Source organism: Cydia fagiglandana, chromosome 10 (assembly GCF_963556715.1).
Source record: "Cydia fagiglandana chromosome 10, ilCydFagi1.1, whole genome shotgun sequence".
In the NCBI taxonomy this organism is placed as follows: Eukaryota; Metazoa; Arthropoda; class Insecta; order Lepidoptera; family Tortricidae; genus Cydia; species Cydia fagiglandana.
This window is the reverse complement of record NC_085941.1, coordinates 1,527,361-1,553,477: the sequence shown is the minus strand read 5'-3', so window position 1 is coordinate 1,553,477 and position 26,117 is coordinate 1,527,361. Positions and strand designations below refer to the sequence as shown.

At 40.7% G+C, this 26,117-nt stretch overlaps 1 protein-coding gene and 1 non-coding gene across 2 annotated transcripts in view; both read left to right on the top strand.

Annotated features, from left to right (window-relative positions):
* The first annotated feature begins 251 nt into the window (after positions 1 to 251).
* Positions 252 to 26,117, top strand: part of LOC134668067 (tyrosine-protein phosphatase non-receptor type 14) — a 33,594-nt gene continuing 7,728 nt past the window's right edge. Inside the window, exons 1-3 of the mRNA XM_063525528.1 lie at positions 252 to 1,128; positions 6,479 to 6,645; positions 7,042 to 7,243. Coding sequence (XP_063381598.1) covers positions 499 to 1,128; positions 6,479 to 6,645; positions 7,042 to 7,243 — 999 coding nt within the window. The 5' untranslated portion in view covers positions 252 to 498. The remainder of the gene's footprint in view (positions 1,129 to 6,478; positions 6,646 to 7,041; positions 7,244 to 26,117) is intronic.
* Positions 8,676 to 8,747, top strand: Trnap-cgg (transfer RNA proline (anticodon CGG)). Its single transcript has one exon. It is a non-coding gene; the product is annotated as a tRNA-Pro (tRNA).

Genomic DNA, 26,117 nt, shown 5'->3' with positions numbered 1-26,117 from the left:
CTCCTTTGTTTGGGCAGGCGTATAAAAAGGACTGAAACACAAAGATATAAAGTGACAGATATTACTAAACGTGTAACTTATTTCAAGTAACACGTTTATCCTTACTTACCTGGTAATGTATAGTTTGAATCAAGGTAAAAAAATCAAATAAGTTGACAAGATATCGATAATCGATTAATCTATTCGACATTAGTATCGATTGTTTTTGATTGCAACACGCCCATGCCTACGTAGCTGTCATTTGTCAGATTTCGATGGCCGCAATGTTGTGAATTTTATATTTCGCGTAGTGTTTACTTGGCAAATTTTATTACTTTCCGCGTATACAACGTCACCGGGTCTACGTCCGTCCGCCGTAAAGTATATGTAACGCGCTATTCTTATTAGAAATGCGATGGAAACGTGCGCGTAACGAGCGCGTAAGGCCGTATTCCTATGCGGTAAACGTATCATAACGTTTGTTTTCTATGTGATGCTACTACTAATAAAAGGCTAACGATGCCTTTTAAACTGTTGAAGAAGACGCGGCAGTACAACGTAGCATCGAAAAGCCTGTTCGTGATCAGTGTAGAGTTGTTAGATGGTGGTGTAGCCGATTGTACGCTCTCGGTTGATTCCACGGGGCAGGAATGTCTGGACAACGTGTGCCAGCGGCAGGCGATCAACCAGCCGGAGTTCTTCGGGCTCCGCTACGTGAACAGGCAGCAGCAGCCGCGATGGGTGCAGCTGGAGCGTCCTTTAAAGCGTCAGTTGGACAAGTACGCGTCTTCCCACCAATTATACCTGCGAGTGATGTACTATGTGATATCTGGTACGAGTTTAATAACAGATGAAGTCACTCGTAACCACTATTTCCTGCAGCTAAAGAATGATTTAGTGGAAGGACGGATAATCTGTGATTGTCAGCAAGCAGTTGTGTTGGCTTCGTACAGTCGACAAGCGGAATACGGTAACCATGACCGGGAGAGGCATACGGTGGAGTACTTGAAGAATTTGCTGACGTTTCCGAAGCAGATGCTGGATAACGGGCAATTGATTGACGCAAGTACATTAGCTGAGACGGGGAAGTTGGAATGGCTGACAGCTGCGGTCATACAGCATCATATGGCATTGCATAATATGTCCCAGGTCAGTAAATTTATATTTAACAAGTTGGTGCTACAATAATTAATATAATGCTAATAGGTTTTAGTTATTTGATAGAGGAATGTTTTTTGTTATAAGGAAACCTCATTTTTATTTTTCTACAGTTAACAAAGCTAAGAAAAAATACTTACTACATGAGTACTATACAGGGCGTCCCACGGCTATGCCACATGGAGGGAAAGTACCTTGAATATTGTAGACGGAACATTTTGCTGAAAGAAGACATTATTTTAATTTAAATAACAATTTAAACTGCATTCATAGATTTTTAAAAAATTACATGGTTGAACCGGGAATTGAACCCGCTACACGAGAAAAAGAATTACCCTGTACAGAGAAAAAAGTAGGCTGTACTCCTCACACTGATCAACGTTTGTACAGCAACTTTTAAAACTTATGTTTTGATTTTTATTACACTTTAAAGTTTATTCTAAAACGCAATGAATTGCGAACTTTGTCTACGTCACAAGCAATGTCAAATACAATGATGAAGGTAATATTAAATCTGTATGAAAAATAAGGAATCTAAAAACTTCATAATTTTTTAAACTTATTTATGGTGTCATCGTTTTAGGAGTACAAATAGTACATTATACGTTATAATTATTTGCTCCTGTTACAGGACCCACCTGCTATGCTTAAGGTCCTTAGGGAATGTCCATAAATTACGTCATCGATTTTTTACGATTTTTGACCCCCCCCCCCCCTAAAATCATCCAAAAATCATGCTTTAAATGACCCCGTTTCCTCCTTCATCATGCTACCATCATCCGATGTCCAGGCCCCCCCCTAATTTGAAATGACGTAATTTATGAATAGCCCCTTATCAACCATAAACTATGGCAATTTCCTGTTCAAACAATAACAAACAAGTATTCAGAGAAATGAACTTAATCTATTTGCATTTTATCCCATCATTGCCAACATGTGCTGCTATTAGCTCACCTCATCTTCTTAATTTATTGTTATTAATAACACCACCAAAGTATCTATGACCCTACCTGTATATAACTTCGTTCATGCAAAGAGTCTGGTTAACTTGGTCATGTCTTTGAGATATGCATTGTTTAGTTTTTTATCATATGAAGATTCACATGACTTGACACAGTTTGTATGAGATGATTTCTCTTTTTAGTGGTGTAATACATAGGGAATGGTGGTAATTCTCTCTCTTCAATCGGTCCCTCATTGCTGAGGATCGTGACTCCGTTTGATTCCGTCAACTAGTTGTCTCCATCGGTCCCATTCTGTAGCTTGGTGGAGTGCGTCGCTGACAGGTATTTTTAGTTCCTCCGCTATTTGGTCCGACCATCGTTTGGGACTTCTACCCCTAGGCCTTTTTCCCTCTATTTTACCTTTTACCTTTCTTCTACCGTTCCTTCTATTTATGGTGGTAATTATTAGGGCTCCCGATATCCGTGCTACACGCCAACCCGTGTATCCGTGTTCTTAGCCCCGGCGGTGCTAAGCCTCCGAATTACACGAACCCGTCAAGATCCGTTCCCGTGTAGTGCGTTCGGCTCCGGATCTACGCTCGGCTCCGGAGCCGCGGACTTCGGCTTCGTTCGGGTATTGAATACACGGCGCCGGCGGACCGACTCCCCCGGCCGGTTCGAATTTAAACAATATTTAAGAGGTGGTATTCTACTGGTGGATAATGTCTTGATATTTTATTTTGTGAAATATGGAGGTGTTGCTGAAATGTAATTTAGTCGGATTATATTAAATGAGACACCAATTGTATATTAAATGTTACTGCTTGTAAAAATGATTAAATAATGAGCATGTAGGTTTATAATAAATATTAAGATACTAGAGTCAGACCAAGAATAGTCTGCAGCGGGTTTGATAGCCCACACAGTGGAAGAGTTATTTTAAACGTCATACTTTGTAATGTAACGTTGCACGTTACTAATATGTAGGTAATTGAACTAAACATAATCTTAAACTCAACTAACATTTAAAATAATAAATACCTCAATAAGAACTGTAATCATAGGCTTACAATGTAGATTTAACCAAATCAATACGTTAATTTATGAAATGAACGTAGGTATTGATTTGGTTAAATCTACATTTTTTTTCAATCACAATTTCTATGAAATTATGACCTATAAATGACACTTGCACTGCGTGGGCTATAAAATCCGCTGAAGACTTTTTTTTGTCCAACTTATTACTTAGATAATTTTTATTTCGTGCGAAGTTCATAGAAATGTACACGTGTAGATTAAGATAATAATGGTTTGCGGGCGGCACATGCAATAAAATAGCCGTGGCAATTTTGACACAGGTATTTTACCCGACATACCTTTTGTTTGGAAAGTTAAAGAAGTAGGTAGCCGTGCTGTTTTACAAACAAGAATTGGATTTTTTTCACTAATGGATTTTTTAAGATTTTAGTTTGCCACTCAGTCGGTCAAAGTTTCTAATCTTAGTTCAGCTGTTTTCATTTGGTCATACCTAGTTGTTGCCATTCTGTTTTTTTTTTTCGTTTTGTTCCCCCCCGCCCAGCAAATTTCATCGAAACTGTTAGAGCCATTTCTGAAATGCTCAAAAAATAGAAATTGAAAACATGAAATGAAAATGAAAGTTTATTGGTAACAACCAAACGTCGGACTATAGGGGGCAGTTTCAGGGCAAGGTAAGGTTTACAAAAAAATCTTAACTTACGAGTGTTATAATGTACCTAGTATTTGTAACATAGTTAATTAAATTAGTTACCCGTTATCATTTATTCATCTTTAATGTGTAAATACTCATTTCTCACAGCTGCAATTGTCTGAGTGACGGATAAAGCCAAACGAACTTTTTAGCGATTTTGACTTATGTGTAGTTCAAGTACGTTTATAAATAACGCAGTTAATAATAATAAGTTAAAGTTAAAAAATAGTTAGGTGTCTGCATGTTACTAGGTTTACATTTTAATACCACTTATGTTCTCGGTGAGATATGTTTAAGGAAACAGCATAATCTGTATTGTACTAGTTACGTATATTCTATCCACATTGTTCTTCACTTGCATGCTTCTGTTCTATCTCCTTGTAATAAAATAAATAAAATAAATAAGTTAGTTCCTATGATATTTGGAATTTCACATTATAAATACTAGGTACCAAATACTAAGTACAAATACTCGAAAGTGAATTGATTGATTTGCGAACCTTACCTATCATTCTGACATGCCACGAAAATGCCCGCTGGAGTCCGACGTATGGTAACAACGGTTACAAGTCTGCTTAGTTAAATAGTACATTTAGTATTTGAATATAATGGAATTGCTCGTTTAAAGGTATAAGATTCTTTGCTTTTATTATAAAGAACGCGATCGATCGTCATCGTCACTATACGTCGAGAACGGGCCGGACCCGTGTGTAATTAATATCCGTGGATCCGGACACACGGGTAACACGGGTACACGGATCTTAATTACACGGATCCTAATTATCCGTTCCGAACGGGCCACAAATCCGGTTTCGTGTAGCACGAGAACGGGGCCCCGGCAACGGGTACCCGACACCCGGACCCGACCGCGAGCCCTAGTAATTATAGGGTCTTTTAATTGAATTGTTGAAGTGTGACAAAATGCACAGTCAGGTTTTTAATTATGATTTCACTTTCACTCCAATTTTAGCATGTTATAAAGGTTGCTAATAGAGTTACTTACACTGAGGTATTTTTTTTATTAGCCTATGTGTGTGTCCCACTGCTGGGCAAAGGCCTCCACTCTCCAGCGAGGTACATACCTAAAAAAAAACAAAAACAGATTTTATTATTTTCTTCCTATTTTGTTCCCTTTTGATATATTACGGTAACAGAATGGACGCAACGAAAAATCTAAGAATGGATTGTGATTCCAATTCGAAAAAACATCATAACAAAATTAAAAAAATGTTCCTGTACAACTTTAAATTGAAAGGTGTATGTGAAGTCTCCAATCCGCATTGGGCTAGCGTGGGGACTATAGCCCGAGCCCTCTCGCGCATGAAAGGAGGCCTGTGCCCAGCAGTGAGACGTATATAGGCTTAATTATTATTTATTATACAACATTAAATACAATGGCCTCATTGCGCTATAAAAAACTTGCGTGTAGGGGCGTAAAATTTGTAATACCTAGCTCAAACCTAGACAGAAGATAACAGCTCACTGTTATTCAATGGAATACCTTGATAAGATCCGCCTAGTCGGCAGGCGTTATCTATGTAGGTTTGGTAATTACTCATACCTATTTTAGACACGCTAATCTATGATGCAAAATCGTATTTTTCCTGTTACTTTTTTCTTAATCAATTTGGTAGTATTGGCACATTTGGATTACTCAAGACTCAAGCAAGAGCCAGACTATGGCTTTTGCTTGTCCTGATCAGATTTATAAGGCTCCTCGGTGTATGATCAATTCAATAAAAATACACGGTGTAACATGAGGAAACCGAATAATTTTAACCACGCATTTCTGAGGTCAAAAGAAGTAAAAAATGTAAAAGTTTTGCAACCTTTTATTTGCTTCAACTCTGAAGGCGAGATGAGAAGTAATAATTCTGACCTTGCTAGTAGATCCTTGTGTAGAAATTCTTTCTTTTCCGTCTCGTTGCTAGTTGCAGCCGGCTCGGGTATCTCTCCGCTTGCGTATCCCCACAGGCCATTTTTGATTAGCACTGCTTGCGCTTGGAGACACCACGTATCGTAATTTTCGGTTTACAATATCAAAAAAAATTTATAGGACATTTTTGTCTCTAAATATGATCAGGAATACGCTGTTAAAATTATTCGGTTTACTCATGTTACACCGTGTATATGTTCGAAACGGTTTTTTCGTAAATTATGGATGTACCGAAAGTGCCCTCTCGTCTTAATGCTAGTCTAAAATAATTCCCTACGTAATTCAGATATGTTATATCGTCCTGAAAAATGTCTGGACACTATTGTACTTTACAGAGTGGTGAAATATACCTAAACGTGGCCTTATAATGTTAGAGAAGGTCGTTTAAATCCATGTTCACATAGCAGAACAAGTAGCTGCCCTCACTGACCTTTAAAAATTCTCCCGGCATATGTGGAAACGTACTGTATCAGTAATAATTGTACCATCGCCCAATGTGGGCTGTTATAGACCGACCGCTTAAATGAGTCCTCGCCTGCGCGGTACGGGGGCGACGGGGTGTGACGACTAAGGGTGGCGGGGAAGGTGCGGGCGGCAAGCGTACACCCGCCCGCACCGCGCAGGCGAAGACTCATTTAAGCGGTCGGTCTATATACCTGTCCATCGGTAGACCTTATGCCTTTTGTAATAAGGACCACCGATGGACAGTTAAGAGTGCTGCTGTTTGTACAGGCCCAAGCGGAAGAAGGTTTCATAACGACATGCCAACAACTGCGGGGTTACGGTCAGGAGCTGTTCTCGGCGAAGGACGCCAGCACGAACGAGGAGGTCACTATCGCCGTCTCGCTCACCGGCATCCGAGTGCTGAGCGAGCATAGCGACACGCCGCATTTCTACAGGTATCGATGAAGGCGACCGCCACTTAAACGTAACCTGACGTTATTTTACCATGAGGACGCCGCTAGGGCGTCCAAGGCGCCCGGCATCGGAGCGTGCGCAACAAGCCCCGAACGTTAGGCTTCGCCTGACTCTTTTAGTTGCCATTATATAATATCCATGCTTGGTGTTCTCAGTATAGTGTAAAAAAATATAAAAACACAAACCTAACTAAACCAAGCAAAACATTTGTGTCGCTTGACATCAAACTGGGATAAATCCATTCGACCCCCTTAGGAAATATCTACCTTTACTTAATACCAAAATCGCAAAATCTGACAGTTGTATTTACCCGAGTTTGAAATTAAGAGACTCATTTCCAAGTTCAAATAAAAACCATTTTGAACTTTTGTTCACAGATGGTCAGACATCACAATAGTGATCAACCGCAAGCGAACGTTCAGCATCGAATGCCAGCGAGCGAACGAGTCCGCCTCGTTCCTGCTACCGAGTCCGGAGGCCGGCAAATATGTGTGGAGGAGCTGTGTGCTGCAGCACACGTTTCATATGAGGCATCAGCAAGCGTTGAACGCGCCGCATGACACCACTACTAACTTCCAGGTAAGATATAAACCGCAAGCGAACGGTCAGCATCGAATACGTATTTAATTACACAAACGGGTCTACCGCGATATAATTTAATTGTTTAATTCGGACGTTTCAGCTGAATTGCACCAGTTGAGTCTTTCTGTGACCACAGCTGGTGCAACTCACCTGAAACGTCGGAATTAAAGGTAAAAACAATGGAATTATATCGCAGCAGACCCGTTTGTGTAATTAAATATGTGTACAAAACGCGAGAGTTTAAAGTGTTATATAGCATCGAATACGGGCGAACGAGTCCGCCTCGTTCCTATTGCGAGTCTCGAGGCCGTCACCGTCACTACTAACTTCCAGGTAGGTAAAAGGTTACGAGCATTACTAGCAATAACAATAGTTAAGTAAATGGAAATAAATCTTTCGATAAATAGGTATTATTTAAGTAGGATAGGTAGCTAAATTATAAATCCAAGAAAGTCAAGCCTTCAGCTCTTGTTTCCTTTCTAAGGGTCGTATTGAACGGGTACCCAGGCCGTAGTTTTTAGACTCCTGTTCTAAAGTATTTATTATGTGTTCCGTACTCCACATCGGATATCTTCATTGAGAGAGTAACGCGATCGTTGACCAATGATGCCGCTAGCGTCTATGTAGTCGCTCCGCCCCACGCCGTGACGTAGTTCCGCTTCCACTTCCTGCGAACCGTTGCTCGCTTCCCGCCACTCGCCACCGCCACATTGTTTCGTCGACCGTCTTGACCGATGGTCCGCAAATATTTTTTGCGTATATTTTTGCAGCATGGTGCTTTAACATTCCATGCTGCTAAAATCGTTACCGTTAACTCGCATTTTCGAGATCGAAGTAGGAAGTGCGTCAGTGGTTTTTGTTAACAAGTGGTAACAAGTCGCTCCGCATCGGAGAGGGAACGCGCGGTCATCGTGCCTGCGGCGGCGGCGGCGGCGCCCGGGCGGCGCGGCGGCGGACGGCCTGCGCGCGCTGCTTTCGGGCGCCGCGCTTCGCCGATAAGGAGGTTTGGATTGTTTCGAACCATCCGGTGAGCCAGTTTAAGATATTCTAATTTTATTGGCGTTCAGAAGTTACTTCGTCACTCGCGGAGGGTTCTCAGGCAGGAGCCTGGGAGTACCTCGTGTTGTTAGTTGCGGCGCGACCGGGGCGCCCCGGCCCGCGGCGCGGGGGCGCGGGCCCGGCGCCCGCCCCACGTCTTTCTTCTGCTGTCGTCCAAGGTGACTCCGAGACACCGCGACGCTGCGGGCCACGGTGGACGCCTCCAGTCCGCAGGACTCGGAGAGACGTCACACGCCCGCTCCTGTTGCTGCAGTCGCGGTGCGGACGCCTCCAGTCCGCGGGACTCCGAGAGACGTCACACGCCCGCTCCTGTTGCTGTAGTCGCGGTGCGGACGCCTCCAGTCCGCGGGACTCCGAGAGACGTCACTCAGGCTCGTTGGTCTAGGGGTATGATTCTCGCTTCGGGTGCGAGAGGTCCCGGGTTCAGATCCCGGACGAGCCCCCACGCTCCTGTTGCTGCAGTCGCGGTGCGGACGCCTCCAGTCCGCGGGACTCCGAGAGACGTCACACGCCCGCTCCTGTTGCTACGCCCGCTCCTATTGCTGCAGTTGCGGTGCGGACGCTTCCAGTCCAGCGGGACTCCGAGAGATCCGCGTGGCTCTGCGAGACGTCACACGCCCGCTCCTGCAGCTGCGGGCGCATCGCGGGTGGATCGCGCCAAGGTGAAGGCGGACCGCTTCTGCGTCCCGACTGCTCGAGCGGAAGGAAGGTAAGTTACGTGTAAGCAGTGGAAATGCTACGAGTACAGCGACGATCGCCGCGTTGGTTGCCGGCCGTCATGACGGCGCTGGTGACCTACGCGCCGGTGTGGCCACCACGATGGCACCGCCGAGGGCAACAGCGTCGCCGTGATGATGCGTGCAACTACGAGCCTAGCCATCGGCGCCTCCCGTGCCGGTAACATCCGTCACGCGCACCGGCGCCTGTCGAGCTGGCCGCCACGACGGCGCCTCTCGCACCTGAGCCTGGCGACGGTGGCCGCCATGATGGCGCCGCCCGCTCGATGACACCGCCTGCCCCCCGAGCTGGCCGCCACGATGGCGCCTCTCGCATTACGCATCGACGCGGTGGCGGCGGCTGCCACAATGGCGCTGCCCGCCACGATGATGCCGCCCGCCACGATGGCACCACCACCTGCGCACTGGCGCCTCTCGAGCTGGCCGCCACGATGGCGCCTCTCGCCTCACAGCAGTGCCTCCCAGACCAGCCAGCCAGACGGCGACCGCCTCATGCACCGGTGCCTCCCGAGCTGGCCGCCACGATGGCGCCTCTCGCCGCACGCACCGGCGCCTCCCGAGCCGGGCCGCCACGATGGAGCCGCCCGCCTCACGCGACAACGCCTCTAGAGCGGGCCGCCACTATGGGTCCTCGCCTCACGCACCAGCGCTTCCCGAACCAGTGGCGGCCGCCATGAACCGCCCGGCCTCAGGCACCGGTGCCCCCCCCCCCCCCCCCCCCCGAGCCGGCCGCCACGATGGCGCCCCTAGCTTCACGCACCGGCGCCTCCCGAGCGGCGGCGGTTGCCACAATCACGCCGATGCTGCCCACCGATGCTGCAACTACGACGATGTCGTCCCTTGCTCGCTGGGCGCCACAGTATCAGTTTTGTCCTGTCCACATGGTTCCATTGAGGTACGCAGGCGCCTATAGCTATGGTGCAGGTATAGGTATGGTATGGTACAGCACGAACAGACCGCTAAGCTCTTGGTTTCGGTTAAAGAATCCTCCGGCGACGGCAGACAAGGTCGTAAAGAGCCCCGTCCTAGCGCGGCTCGACTGCCCGGAGTTGAAAGCGGTAAGATATGTCAATACTCAGAGGAAAATACGTCGTGTTCCCGGGCTTCATAAAGGTGCTGATCGACTTCGCTGTGTCGCTTCGAAGCTCCTACGACTTCTCGAGGCCATGGAGTGGTCCAACCGGAGAACAGCTAGCGACAAGGCCCTGTGCGACCGCTCGAAACCGAGGTGAAAGGCATCGAAAAGGTCTGCAGACTTCACATAATTATCTCTGCTTGCTCGCGCTCTCCAGCTTAAGTTCCGTCTTACAAAGACGAACTCGTGCGAAAAGCCATAATAAACAAAATGGGACAAATAAATCCGCTGCGCCTGAACAAGCTTGAGTTTCCGGTGCTAAGAGAAAGGGGCCAGGAGGACTCCAGCAGTTTCCATCTGTCTGTATTCGACTTTATCGAAACAGTTTTGTTACGCAAAGCGCCAAAATCGATTTTAGACTTGATTTCATCAGTTCGATTTCCTTAAAAGCATGCTACTAACTCGATGCCCTATACTAACTCGATATAGGGTGTCTCTTCGGATAAAGCGAATTAGACCATCACGCTCCTAGACATCACGTGGGACACGCGGCACAACACACCGATTGAAAGTTTTCTTTTTCGCGACATACAGGCCTGCCTTGCTGCAGAGTTTCTCGCAGAAATGAGACTCAATGCCTTCTGTTCAGTCTCAAATTCGCAAACTTTAGTTCATGGAGGAAGGTGAAGCCTTCGCAGTCCCCAGCAACACGGAGCTGCCGAAAGCCTCGCACCACTTTCTTCCTCATCTTATGCAAGCAGTCCGTTACAATCTCCAATATTGGTAGACAATGTACGAGGTAAGGCCCTTTCAGCGAAGAGTCACCGTTAACGGGCCGCATCTGCAGCGCTGACGACAGAAGTGTAAACATACAACCGCACCGGTACAGTATACATAAAACGACGGCGACACTACATCCCTTCCGTTACTACGGCTGTCGCAAAAACTGCTGATGCCAGCAGATCGTCTACAGGTCGCGCTGGTTGCTTGCTACTTGCCAGGTCGGTACAACCCCCGAGGGCAACGGTTTATCAAGAAGTCACTGCGCGCCCGAGTGGCAGCTGCGCCCAGCAGCCGCCGAGACTGTCTTCACCTGACAGGCGCCTTGTTGGCCGGCCTCCGCTTTCGAGAGCCCTCGCACTGTGCCACGGTATTTCTTAACAGACTCATTGAACTGCTACCACGACCTTTGACAGCTGCCTGTGAGACTTGGCATGGATGTCTCCACCTCCCAGCCTAGTCTGTGTACTGCGACGGCGTGATAAGGAGTCTTAAAGCAGCTGTGGTAAGCTTGCAATTTACTGGCGGTCCTAGTGAACACAACGTCAGACCGCCCTCCCTTACGAGTCAACGACCTTAAGAATGAGGCGTAGCTCCTGTCAGATAGGACGCTCCAACACCGAGCTGGCGGGATCAGGAGTGACGTCCGCTACTGGCGTGACTGGCGCATGCATATAACATGCCAAGGTCTAACGCTACGTAGCGAACGAAACGCAACTGTCACTGTCTCACTAATATGGAAGAACCGGATATTCCCGATTCCGGTACTGTGTTTGTATAGAAAACAGTAACGGGAGCCCCTAGATCGTCCCCTTGTCTAGGCTGCATGTACGGCCACAATGTAGAAACGGTCTTTATGGTGCATCAAAAATAAGATCAACTGCCAGGTACCTCTATCCAGTGAAGTAGCGAGCTATCTCAGACGTCTATTTCTATTATCCATGTTAGCTTTCAGAACGATACTCGTTCATAAGCCTCTCACAAGTGCTGTGTATGAACCACTATCGGACACTATGCCTTCTTCCAACGCCATTAATAGCGAGACCAGCGCCTCCCAAAGCACCAGCTTGGGACGCGAGACATCTACTTGCCCTAATTTAAATAGCCCTACAACGTTAGGTACGTTAGAAGAAGTACGATAGAATAGCTGCCGCACTTTTGCTGTTAGCATCAGGCAGCAGGGTCAATGACCTTACTCTACTACACTGTAGCCCGGGCAATTACATAGATAACTTTAACGCTATTATTTTGTGTCCGAAATTCGGCTCTAAACCAGATAACGTGTCTTACCGACTGGACTCTTAGAAGCTCCGGAATAAAGTATAGACCCAGTATAAGTAGGTAGTCTGGGTACGTCACCTTGCGAGAATTACACAAAATGTTAGGGGACACTTCGCTTATTTCTTTCAGCCACAGTCTCATCCAAGCCGGCCTCGCCTACGATTGCTTTTGATCCACGATGTACTTAATAACTAAATTGGCTGGAAAGCTATTCACTTAGCGATATTTTCGCTTATGTTAATTGGGAACATGACTCGCCGAGATTCTGCGGATCGGATGCGATTTCGAATGAGAATTCTCTTAAACCAGTTTCGAACCTGAGATTACAATTTCAATTCTCAATTTCCTGTAATTCACATTATAACGAGTCACTGTGATTTCATGGGTTGCAATATGGTGTATACATATTTATTCGTTCTCTGAGTTCTATGACAGTAGGTGTAGCCCTATCGCTTGCGCGCCCGCTAACTCGCCACCAGGAGATAATAAACAGGTCTCAATGAAGATATCCGATGTGGAGTACGGAACACATAATATAAAAATTTTACCTTCCAATAAAATTATTATTATGTTTCCTATCCACATCGGATATCTGAGTAATGCCTTCCTGGCAGGCTACTAGGCTACTTTTATGCCGACGGTACTTCTCCTCAACAATGACATGGCGGTGGCGAGTGGCGGGAAGCGAGCAACGGTTCGCAGGAAGTGGAAGCGGAACTACGTCACGGCGTGGGGCGGAGCGACTACATAGACGCTAGCGGCATCATTGGTCAACGATCGCGTTACTCTCTCAATGAAGATATCCGATGTGGATAGGAAACATAATAATAATTTTATTGGAAGGTAAAATTTTTATATTTTGTTTTTTAGGGTTCCGTACCCAAAGGGTAAAACGGGACCTATTACTAAGACTTCGCTGTCCGTCTGTCTGTCACCGGGCTGTATCTCACGAACCGTGATAGACAGTTGAAATTTTCACAGATGATGTATTTCTGTTGCCGCTATAACAACAAATGCTAAAAACAGAATAAAATAAAGATTTGAATGGGGCTCCCATACAACAAACGTGATTTTTGACCAAAGTTAAGCAACGTCGGGAGTGGTCAGTACTTGGATGGGTGACCGTTTCTTATTTTGCTTTTTTTTTGCACTCCGACTCGCACTTGCCCGGTTTTTTTATGCATCAGATGGCGTATATTGTGTTAAAATTATCTGATACAGTTAATTAGTGACCTACGTTCAATAGGCTAGAATTCTAATTGAAAGTAACTTGACATATGGCCATAAACTAAAGATTGCCTAAAGACTGCGTTGAGCCTTCTTTCGGCTTATACGCTGTAATGTGGGTAATGCCATCGCCCACACTGTTAACTGACAGTTAATAAACCTTATTACAAAAGGCATAAGGCCCACCGATGGACATTTAAGTGTTGCTGCCTGTACCAAAAAGTATCAAGTATATTTCTAAAACACACAAAGTACATATCGTGCCGTCCGGTACGGCGACGCTACCATGACCTCTTTCGCAAATATTAAACGCATAACTCAGTTATGGAGGCGGTTATGTGCGACGCGTGATCGCTTCTTCAAGCGTGGACAATTATCCCACAATACAGTATTGCAGTATTTTATCTCATTTTCGAGGAGAAACCCTGTATAGTCCCTCTTCTCCGGAATATCTGGGTACTAAATATCTAGACTCGAGTTATTCAGGTCCTCTTTCCGATATTAGCGCTTTCATATGCAACCCTAAAGGAACCCGTGTTTTTCTTATAAATCTTTTGCACAGGCATTGGTTTTTACGAAAGCGACTGCCATCTTACTTTCCAACCCAGAGGAGAAACTAAGCCTTATTAGGATTAGTCCTGTTCTAGCACGATGTAAAAGTTGCACGACGAGCAACTGGTAAATATGAAAATGATACTCTAAGTACAGTAGAGTCCGGTTAGTACGACTCCGCATATAACAACCAACCGCTTATAGCGACGTAAGTATAGGCACTTGTTTGGTTTTAGTACAAGCTACTATGAAAGCACAACCGTTTATAACGACTCCGCTTATAACGACCGATCGCTTTTAACGACGGAAATTGACTCAAAATCCGTCCGTCAAGTCCGGTTACAACGACGAGCGACGTAGTTTTTACATATAAATTGTTGGTAAGAAGCTTCCTCCGTCCCGCGCACCTAACTCTCCTCCCCCTTTTGCATATAGGGAGCAAGATGAAATAGATACCTAGTCATGCGACTTTTCGTAATCTTGCAAACTAAATAAAACAATTCCCATTATTCGATTGAGCTTAAACTTCACACACATAATAAATAAAATAAGATAAATAAGATATAATTATGTAAGTTGGGTGACAATGCAATATTTTGGTAAGTACCTTCGAGCTGGTCTGTAGCATGTGGCTGAGCAGGAGGTGGCCACAGGAACTATGTGATAAAACAACGTCATCTTGATTAGATCCCCAAGAATTACGACTTTTTATTTTACGGGATTCGAGTAATTTGCGGATGACGAGTGAGTACGCGTACCTTTATGAAAAGTGGCTTCTTCTAAACACACAAGTCTCTCCATTTAAGACAAGGTGTCGTAATACTAACGTAAATATATATTTTAAAAGAAATGTTTTATTTCTTTGATTGTCGCATAAGTATTAATAAATACAAAATGATGTAATTATTTTGATTAAAAAATATATTAAAATTGGCGGCTCGTTTTGTACGACGTCCGGTTAGTACGACGTAATATCAGCGGTCCCTTGAGTGTCGTTATAACCGGACTCTACTGTACATACATAAGTCGAATAAGTTCCAAGAAACTAATATATGCGACCCGGACTACGAACTATCGATCTCTTGTCATGATGCCAACACGCCATTAAATAAGTGCACCAAAATTTCGCGCTGATGTCGCGCTAAATGTTATTAATTTTATTTGATGTGAAGTTAAAACACTGTCAAATATTTTAATTGTGAGTGGCCTATTAGCGTGCAATGCGTCTAAGAAAGTAGTCTCCATAAGGGTTCCATTCGCTGACCAATTAATTTGTAATCCGATGAACATTTTGATTGATAGTTAACATTGTTAACAGCTTGTGTGCATATAAGTGACTATACCTACTTGGTCAAGCAAGCAAATCTTGTCTTGAATGTGGATCGTGAATGATAGCCATCGATCATATTTGTTTACATTCTGAATCGTTGCTATTTCAAGAGAATTGTCTGCTGTCACCATTAAATAACAATATATGAAATAAGATTGTGCATGAACTTAAGCAAAGTCAAGGTGCCTACAATGTACAATCATGCTCGTTGAACGTAAATATGTATTATGATATTATGATAGTTACATGTTTTGGTCCGATGTACATTGCTGCTTTTCTTAGCTCAATACTGCTCTTTGAGTGTTTCATTTTGCTGTACATTGCTTCTTAGCTTGACAGACTATAGTTTCTATCTGCCCGCAACTTCACCCACGTATTATTCATATTATAAAAGCTACTTATTTCCTTCCCCAGAACTCGAACAATCTCCATACCAAATTAGATCTAAAACAGTTCAACGGTTTAATATCACATGAGACGTGAACCCAATGAAACAAATGTAGAAATGTAACTGTATAAAATAACCCAATTATTCAAGCTATTTCACCGCAACGTTATTAAATCATCGTTAAAATAAAATTATTGACCGATTCGAATGAATTAAAGCGTGATGTTGCAATTGGATTTACAAATAATTGTGGTTAAAGAATTTATTTTCTCATAAAGAAATTTAACATTTCACTTAAATAGAGAAAATACAGGATAATTCATAAAATATGAGTGAGCATGCATGTTATTAACAAAATTAAAATAACTAATTAAAACTAGAACATGTCATTTACGAGACATTACATATAGAAATAGGTATTATACAAACATGCTTATAGTGAAGTTGTATAAGTAATAAGTATGTTCTTATAAACATGTGGGTATGACCAAATTAAATACAAGTACGCTTATTATTTCTCACGAACTACAAAACTGTTGCTAAGTCATTTTATCATTTACACTTTAGCCGCATTGCACTTTAAACTCTAAACACATGCAAGTTAAGTTGAGCGACTATATTTTTCTTAAATACTGCATTATCTTTTGTTCCCATGCGGAATGTTTGCCAGGGCCGGATTTAGATATTATGAATTACGTAGTCCAATAGTTTTCGTTTGTAAATATTGTAATTTTTGCACTGTTTAATATCTTTAGGTAGGCTGTTGTAAAACTGTGCCCCTTCATTACCAATATTTTTTTTGCCACATTTAGTTCTAGCTGGTTGAAGACAAAGATCGTTAGAATTACGTAGAGGTCGTAAGCCTTTTTGTAATTTAGTTATAAAACTTAGTTGTGAGTGGATTTTGTTATCTATTATTTTTCTAATCAGTAGACAGGTATTATTAAAGTACAGTTGGTTAAGATTTAAGATTTTTGTTTCTAAATAAATTTTGCGACTAGAAGTTAAGTAATCATATCTGAAAAGTGTTTTAATTATTTTATTTTGAGCGATTTGAAGATTTTTAAGAGTAGTTTTAGTGGCACTGCCCCATATTTCAACTAGATAGTTTAAATGAGATTTTACTAGTGAATTATAAATTGTGTATCGTACCCGGCGGGGAAGACAGTATGCCGTATTGTAGAGGCAGGCTCTTAAAGATGTCAGTTTTGATCGGATTTTATTTATGTGTTGTTTCCATGATAGGTCACAGTCCAATATTAGGCCCAGATATTTTTCTTCACTAGATTGTTTTAATTGTGTTTGATTAATTTTTAGTTCTATATCTTCAGTATTTTTTTTAGTTTTTGATTTGAATATTATATAACTGGTCTTGTCTACGTTAATAGTGAGTAAATTGAACTGAAACCATTCATTAAGGTTATTGAGGTCTTCTTGTGCTAATGTTGTGATATCCTTTATAGACTGTCCGAAATAAAAAATACAGGTATCATCTGCGTATAGGCTTATCTCTCCGTGCAGAGGTACTTGACAGATGCTATTTATGTAAATTAAGAACAGGAGAGGACCAACTATCGATCCCTGCGGGACGCCACAGGTAATAATTTGGGGACTGCTTTGCACATTACCTATTCTCACTATTTGGCACCGGTTGCTTAGGTACGATTCCATAATTTTGTGAGCATTGCCGGTGATGCCTATATGTTTAAGTTTTTCTAAAAGTAGTGGATGACTGACCGTGTCAAATGCTTTTTTAAGATCAATAAAAATTCCGAGACAAAAGTTTTTGGCATCTATATTTGTTTTTATTTTAGTAGTTAAATCAATCGCTGCGGACAAGGTACTAGATTCGGACCGAAAACCATATTGACTATTAGAAAGGAAATTTATTTCTTTTAGATAGTTATTTAAACGGGTGTGTATTACTTTTTCTATGACCTTAGAGAGTATTGACAGAACTGACACTGGTCGATAGTTCCCGGGATCCGATTTACAACCTGATTTATAAATAGGTGTGACTTTAGCTATTTTTAGGCAATCTGGAAAAGTACCATTTTTTAGGCAGTTGTTTATGCTTGTTGTAAGTTTTGGTATTAAGTACTGTTTTATACATTTGACCGTTTTAGTTGTTATTTTATCTATGCCTGAGCTGCTGTTTGTATCCAGATTATTTATAATTTTTTCAACCTCTTCTTCGGTACACAGTGGGAAATCAGGTAGGCCTGTATAATTTACTGTCTGATTATTAGGGTTTGTTATCGGGTACCTATACCTGTGATAATGAGCAGGTATTTGGTTAGCTAGATGTGGACCAATCGTTGCGAAAAAGTGATTAAAATGTTCGCAAATTTCTTTGTCATTAGTTATGACTCCAGATGTCGTAATTAATTTCGAAGGAGCACAGTTTGATTTATGTTTATTGATCGATAAAGAATTGATCAGTTCCCACATTTTCTTAGGTTCATTTTTACATTTCTCAAAAGAATCGTTGTAATATTTGTTTTTAGTCTTGTTTATAAGGATAGTAGTTTTATTTCGTTGAGCTCTAAAACCTGACGATATCTCTGCGCACTGCGGGTACTGTTTCAACTTTAGCCACAGTTCATTTCGTTTATTTATATTTTCAATTATATCTTTGTTGATCCAGTCTTGCTTTGGCGGGTTAGATATCTTAGTTTTTAAGGTAGTGCTGCGTTTAGCTAAATCCCTTATTGCAATGTGCAAATCTTCAATGCTTTGATTTCCAGTATGGTCCCCTAGCTCTTCTTCCGCTAATTCATTAAGAATTTTGTAGTCAACTGCTTCATACTGTACTTTTTTGTGCGATTTTGGCTTCTTTGATACACAGTTCTTCATACCTAGAATAATTTGCTTATGGTCTGATAGAGAAGAGTCAATCAAGGCTATTTCGATAAACTTGTGCTTCACGTTCGTTATAATATGGTCCAAGATACTTTTTGTTGTAGTTGTTTCGCGAGTTGAATATTGTTCATCAATTTTATTAATAATCTTGTATCCGTTTTCATTAAGCATATCTATGTAAGTGTCTGAAACTCTGTCTTTCACAAGCAAGTTTATATTAAAGTCGCCAAAGATAATCGTTGGTTTGTTCTGAGGCAGTTGACCCTCAAAATCTTCCAAAAACGTTTCCATATGTGTGTCGCCGGGTTTATATACCAACCCAATATTTAGGTTAAATTTTTCTGAGTGCAGCCATAGGTAGTTATTACCATTTATGTATTGTCCTCGGGTAATGTTGTGTTTAATGTTATTCCGTATGTATATGGATACTCCTCCTCCCCTCTTATTCGTTCTATAGTTATGGTAGTGCATATAACCAGGCATTGTGAGATAATTTGCTTCTTCTTCAGACTTAATCCAGGTTTCAGTTATGAGTATCACATGGAACTGTCTCGTTATTTGACTGATTATACATCTTAGCTCGTCCAGCTTTCCATGTTTTACCAGGCTCCTGATGTTAGTGTAGAAGAAGTTTATAGAACCCTTTATAGGTTTTAAGTCATTGTAGCTTTTTAAAATTAGATGCGATGTTGGATTTGGGTCAGGCGAGTTATTGGTGCTTATTCTTTGCTGTTGTTGTTGTCGTTTTTTGGCAGAGATACTATTTTGGGTTGTCCTCTGATATATTTGATTGTTAAATCAGTTTCCCCGTTTTCTGTCCTATTTGAAAGTTCTTCACGCAGATTTTTCATGTATATTTGCTGACTCTGTGTTTGATCGGAGAAAATTTTTATTTTATCATGTCTATAGTTTGTTCGGTTCCGAAGAACATCTTTTGCAATTCGGTTTGAGTCGAAACATACTTTGAGGGGGCGGTTAGTCCCCATTTTATACTTCCCAATTCTTATGACTTTCCAAGGCCGTGGCACTTCTTGGCTCTTGAGTACTAGCTTTAAAACAGGGACCGTATAACCGGTTTTATTAAATACCTGTATAAAAAGTGTCAAACGAATACCGGTTAAAATGTTATACCTATATTCGAATTAGAGGTATTGCTGTCATTCCGTTTTTGTCTTTATCGCTATTTGTACACTAATTGACATAATGAAATACCGGTATTCATTAATACCTCAATAATAACAGGTATTCAGTATACCGGTAATGGTTATCGTATTTAATACCGGTATTCATTGCACTTGATCAAAGAGTAACCAAAAACTTTGCGACAAGAGGTTAAAGTTCTTGTTAAGTCCTCATACTAATATTGATCGCTGTATTACAAGCGAAAGATTTCATAATAAAATTTAACCACGAGAATAGCAAGTGGTTCGAAACCTGTAAAATTTAGCGTTGCGACCGTTTCAAGGCACGAGGTTAATGAATGAATTAATGAAAAGAATTAATCCCAGAAAACATTTCCATATGAAATATGAGCACCGCGCCGGAGCGCCGCCGCTGCCACCAAAATTTTCGCGCCGCCGCCGCCGCCAAAATTTTCGCGTCGCCGCCGCCGCCAAAATTTTCGCGTCGCCGCCGCCGACATTGCGCTATCGGCGTGGCATCGGCGTGACCATGTTAGATACTAGAGTCTGTCTAAGCTAACTTTGCAACGATTTGAACAGAACAAAGTGAGGGAGTGTTATCATAATATAAACGTTACATTTTCAAAGAAATTTGACATTAACGATGATATTTACACACGTTGCCGTTGCAAATGCTATGCAGATTAGTTTGATCGGGAATTTATTGCTTTTATATAGGATGCTAACAAATTAGGTACCGATATTTTAAGACATGGTACTTTATATAAAAACGATTAACTTTAAATAGAAATCAAGAAAACTTTTCATATCATATTTTTGTTCTATTTACCGAACAAAAAAATAAATTAGAATTATATCTAAAAATAATCATTACGTGCATTTAACCACATGAAGAAAAAAATACATATAGTGCTCACTCCATACATCAGTTTTGGTACCAAAAATACTATTCTTTTCGTAGTCAACATCTAGTATCGAGTAACGGAATTATCAGTAATGCTACTTGACAATAGATGTTGCACCGACCGAAAAGTCTAATGCTCAACAACTTTCAGCGAATATTAAACAAGGATTAACTGGAACTTTATTTTCAACTCCTTCTGCTTTAATATTAGTTGTAAATAGTTGTTCAATACAATTTTCGTGAGTCGCGACATTTGAGACATCTAGTATCAAGTAGCGGTACTGATAATTCTGCTACTCGATGCTAAATGTCAACTACGAAAATAATAGTCTTTTTGGTACCAAAACTGATGTATGGAGTGAGGACTCTATGCTTACTACAGGGTGGACCATAAGTCTTTTACATTTCAAACTAAAATAAAATGAAAACTAATTATATCAGATGAAAACCGTTTATTAATTATGAAAAAACATGAATAGGGATTTTTTTTTAATTACATCATCCATATGTGATCCTTCATTATTTAAGCATTGCCGTAACCTGGAGAGAAAATTTTCAGTGACGGCCTGACAAGTGTCCCGAGAAATGTTTTGCATTTCCTGGCGAATACGTTGCTTCAATTCCACAACAGACACTGAGTTAGTCTCAAAAACTTTACTTTTAAGGTATCCCCAAAGAAAAAAATCCATTGGGGACAGGTCCGGGCTGCGAGGAGGCCAGTTAATGTGTCACCTCTTTTTGGATATGACTTTTTGGCCGAAAATTTCTCGAACTGTACTCAATGAGTTATTGGAGGTGTGACATGAAGAATCACATATGGATGATGTCATTTTGACAAGGGAAAAAAATCTCAAAAAACTGTGTTAGTATCATTTTTTTGGTGTTATTATCTTATTATGTGGTTGTTTATTGTAAAAAAATCATGAAAAAAATCTATTTATAATAGTTTCGAAAAAAACATAGGTATGTCAAATATGTTGGATGTTGCCAGGTTCGGTGAAAATAAAAAGATACGCCGCATAATGAAACGACGTCTAGTATTTTGGACGATACAGTACTTTATATGCATAAGGTTTTTTTTGTCAAATTCATGTTTTTTTTTTAAATAAATATAGAATAATTACAAATACATTTACTGAGAATGTCAACTCATGTTATGAACTAAAGTAAAACCTATTATTTTTATATTTTTCCAAAAACTTTATAGCTCGTAGGTGGTATAATTTTACCAGTCATTGGCGTCATTTTATTAACATGAAATCATACTTTATCTACGCACATATCATTAATGCTCTAAAATGCATTCAGAAACCATAGGAAATGACTAGCATTATGACAACCAATTTTACTATGAGTACTTTCTTATCTGTGGTAGTAGGTAAAATCTGTACTTTAAAGTTATAACTTTATAGATTTTTGTAAGGTTATGAGTTTAAATTTGGAACAGCTGTCAAAACTCAAGTGGGTGTCTATTCTAGTATCCATAGATATTAAAACCATTATCGATACGAAACGTCAATTCAGTATATTTTTTAATATAAACCGTACGACATTTTATCTCGAGTGACATGAGAATAGGGACTTCATTCGTTTGTCTATGAATTAAAAAAAAACTACGGATTCGTGACATGTGTGAAAAAAGTTTTCATTTACCGCCATTTGACGTACAGTTTATCTTTTAATTAGTTTTAGGTATAAAATTAATTTGTTTTCTTGTGTTTAAACAAGTTTTAAGCAAGAGTTTCATGTAAAATTAGTGATAAAAAGATATTTAAGGAGACGGCACCTCTCAAATCTGCGAGTTCCGCCAGAGAGTAGGTAACGATGGATGTCGGCTGAAATATGAGGTTAGTGAATGTATAAAAGAAGGTTATTATATGTATGTAGATAAAGTAGTGTATGTAACTGTACATAATTAGGCATTAAAACACTCGTGTGATCGTTTCTTAAACCCACACTCGTGTTTTAATGCCTTTCATTATGTAGCAGTCACATAAACTACTATAGCGGGGTATCGTAGGATACAGCAACATCTGAACAATAATGCATGCAATTTTATCAATATTTTCGTAGGAAATTCTCAAATGAAATCGGGTTTGTCTCTTGATGTCTTGTTGAACGCACAGGAAAAAAAATCCGTAGTAATATTTTTTTATCTATTTGGTTCTTTACGTTGTAATACGACAAGTAATGACTTTTTAAAAGGTTTTGAAACACCTAAAATCCCTCTGTTTAATTCATATTCATATTCATAATAACTACCAGAAAAATTGATAATTTTACTCTTCGCATACTTGGCAATATCCAAAATACTGGACTTAGCAAAAGTGCCGTGTAATCGACAACAATTTCTTATCGGACTATAACCTATTACATATTTTAACGCTGCATAATACTGTCTTATAAAAAAATATTCGGCGCGAATTTTATACTACCGGCGGCGGTGGCGGCGCGCGGACTCCTTATGGCGGCGGCGCGCACGTCTAATCGGCGCTCATATCTTTGAGATTATAAACTACATACATTATAAAATACAATTAAATCAACAAAAACAAACAATTAAATGAATCAAATAAACGCTATTAAATATTTATCATTCAAAATCATCACCTAACAGCTAATTTCACCAGCCAACATGAAAACAGGCATTCTAAGATCCGGATCTTAAGTATTTACAACTTTACAAGCGGGCCGAACAACGTCCTTGACGAGTAGCGAAGGAACGAATCGTGGTACTACTACAACCGGTATTGGCACTTACTTATTACCGGTAATAGATTTAGGAGTAAACTATCAAATAGTGGTATTTGTTGTCAATTGACTAAACCGAAACCACTATTGAATACCGGTATTCGAATACCTCTATTCGGAGCTTAAGTGATATAAATACCCAAATTCAAATTACACCGGTTATACCTCAATAATAACCTGTAGTCAGAATACCGGTAACGGTCCCTGCTTTAAAATGTTTTCAACTTCACTTCGATCTTTTACTTGTCTCTCTTCATGGGTGTTAGCCTCGGCCTCAGCTACGCCTACTACTATTATATTACTTTGCCTTACTGACCGATCTGCTATCTCGCTTATGAGTTTCTCCGCTGACACCTGATGATCGCTATTGGTAGTCTGTTTTTGAAGAGCGTCTACTTTGTTTTCAAGATATTTTACCTTGTTATCCGTTTGGTCACATTTATTTTTCAGATCGGATATTTCAGTTAACATCTTGGCCTGCTCGCTAGCAAGGTTAGTTGTGGTTTGTATGCTATCGATCTTTGATTTTATTTGATCCATATCCTCACGTGCCGAAGAGAAATAATCATTTTGTGACTTAGTGAATTTATCGAACATATCTTCCATTTGTTTTGAGAGATTTGCTATTTCTCTTCCGCACTCACAATCCGTCTCTGGTAACTTACGCTTACGCAGCGCCATTTTTTCATCTAGTTTTGCTAAGCTGGACAGGTCCGGTTGAGATTCGCTGCTACGCACGGCACCAGTTGTAGTTTTGTCGCCCATGATTTGCGATAATTTATCTTCAATTGTAGGTTTTTTTCGTCGATAAGGTTCACGCTTCTGGCCGTAGTTGCAGTGCGACAGAGTTGAAAAATAGCAACTGTCTCGTTTCCCCGAGGTAATTAGCGGTGTTTCTTATTTCACGCACTTGACTTAAAAACGAGATAAGCGGACAATATGTTTTGAATGTAACACTAAGTTTATGCTCGTTACAATTAGAGACAAATTCGAATGGCTCGTAATTTAATATTTAATTTTAAAATTTGCGACACGTCCACTTGCAATGCTCGTCGCGGCCGCATCAATTCAAATCAAATTAAGGTACAGTAGTCACGGTAGTGCATACCTTTAAATGGAAATTGAATATAATTGAACACAAATAAATTATGACAGTTAATTTTTAATATCTGGGAGACCGAGCTTTGCTCGGAAAACATTTAAAAACTCAAAAATGAGCTTTTTTTCAGAGAACAGGATCGATTTTACGCCCCCAAAAATTAATTAACTAAGAAGTGCCGGTGCGTTTTTCCGATAATATTCACACTAGAACGACGGTGTTAGAGTTAATTTTAGACCATGGTTGGGTGGTTTTAGTCTGAAATTTGTATGAAAGCAGTAGACTGGGATATTGCTGCTTGCATAAGTCTCGCACAGCATAATCTCCACAGATTAAAGACTAAATATCCCTTTTAGGGATAAGTTCGCCTTTGTACATAACATTTTTATTTTTGTTTTGGATTTGTCCGTTTTATGTAAACCTGTTTATGTGCGATAAAGTGACATACATACATACTATACGGATTGACATTTTATCAATGACATTAACATACATACTTACTTACGCTTCGAAGACTATAAAGCGGTCGATTGTGAGATAAAATGCATAAAATTCCACGTGTATCTAATAAAACCATTAAAATACCAACACCCGCATATAAATACTTAGTAATAGTGGATCGATTCATAAGTTCTTCTTAAGTATGATTCACATGTAACGTATTAGTACACTTATCCAAACCACCAATACTAATGACTACACCTTATAATACAACGTCCCCCGCCGCGTCTGTCTGTTTGTGTGTATGTATGTTCGCGATAAGCTGAAAAACTACTGAACGGATTTTCATGCGGTTTTCACCTATCAATAGAGTGATTCTTGAGGAAGATTGAGGTCTATAATTTGTTAAGGTATATGTGTCGCTAGTCACACCTATATGTAAAAATATTTTTGGCACTTATTTTGTTTAGGTGCAGTTACATTAAAATTTGTTTTACATAACATTTTTGTATATTACGTCACGGGCAAGTATAAAGTGCGATTCGAGTCGATACGACGTGTGTGTGTCGTGCTTAACGGCACAAGATGCTATCAGTGCGCCCGCGCACGTACCTCGCATAGCTGTGTGCATACCGTTAGGGTTGTCAATTGTTTTATTTCGATATAGTTACTTTATTAAAGCAGTAGACAATTCAAGTTTTTTGTTAACTTATAAAGGCGTTAGAGAGGAATCCCAAAATTGAAAATATTGCAATATTCTTAATGTCATCTCATATCTGTCAAACGATGTCACGCTTTCTCTCTAAATTTAACATTGCTCGAAATAAAATGAAAAAAAAATGGCGTGGCACTTGTGACAGACAAATTTAGCTTAGCTTGGGGGGAAAAGAGAGAGAGAGCTTTTTAAATTTAGGTTCACAGATGAGATGAGATCTGACTATTACAGGATTTAAGTATAGGCCTTAAGTGGGATGCAGAGCAGTTGCTGGACTCCCAATATTACAGGGTTCTATGTTTCACTTTTATCTAACTGAAATTTGAACATTGTTATAGTGACATTAAGTCGAATTTCAAAATGTAGCATAGAACTTTGTAATATCGAATCAGCGCAGTAGCGGAGCATCCAAGAACTTGGTTTCCACCAGATTGTTAATTTTGTGAGAGACGAGCTCAACTTATTAGAGATTTGTGAATCTAATTAGATAATTAGTAAACCATAACGGAGGTGACAACCCTATCGTTT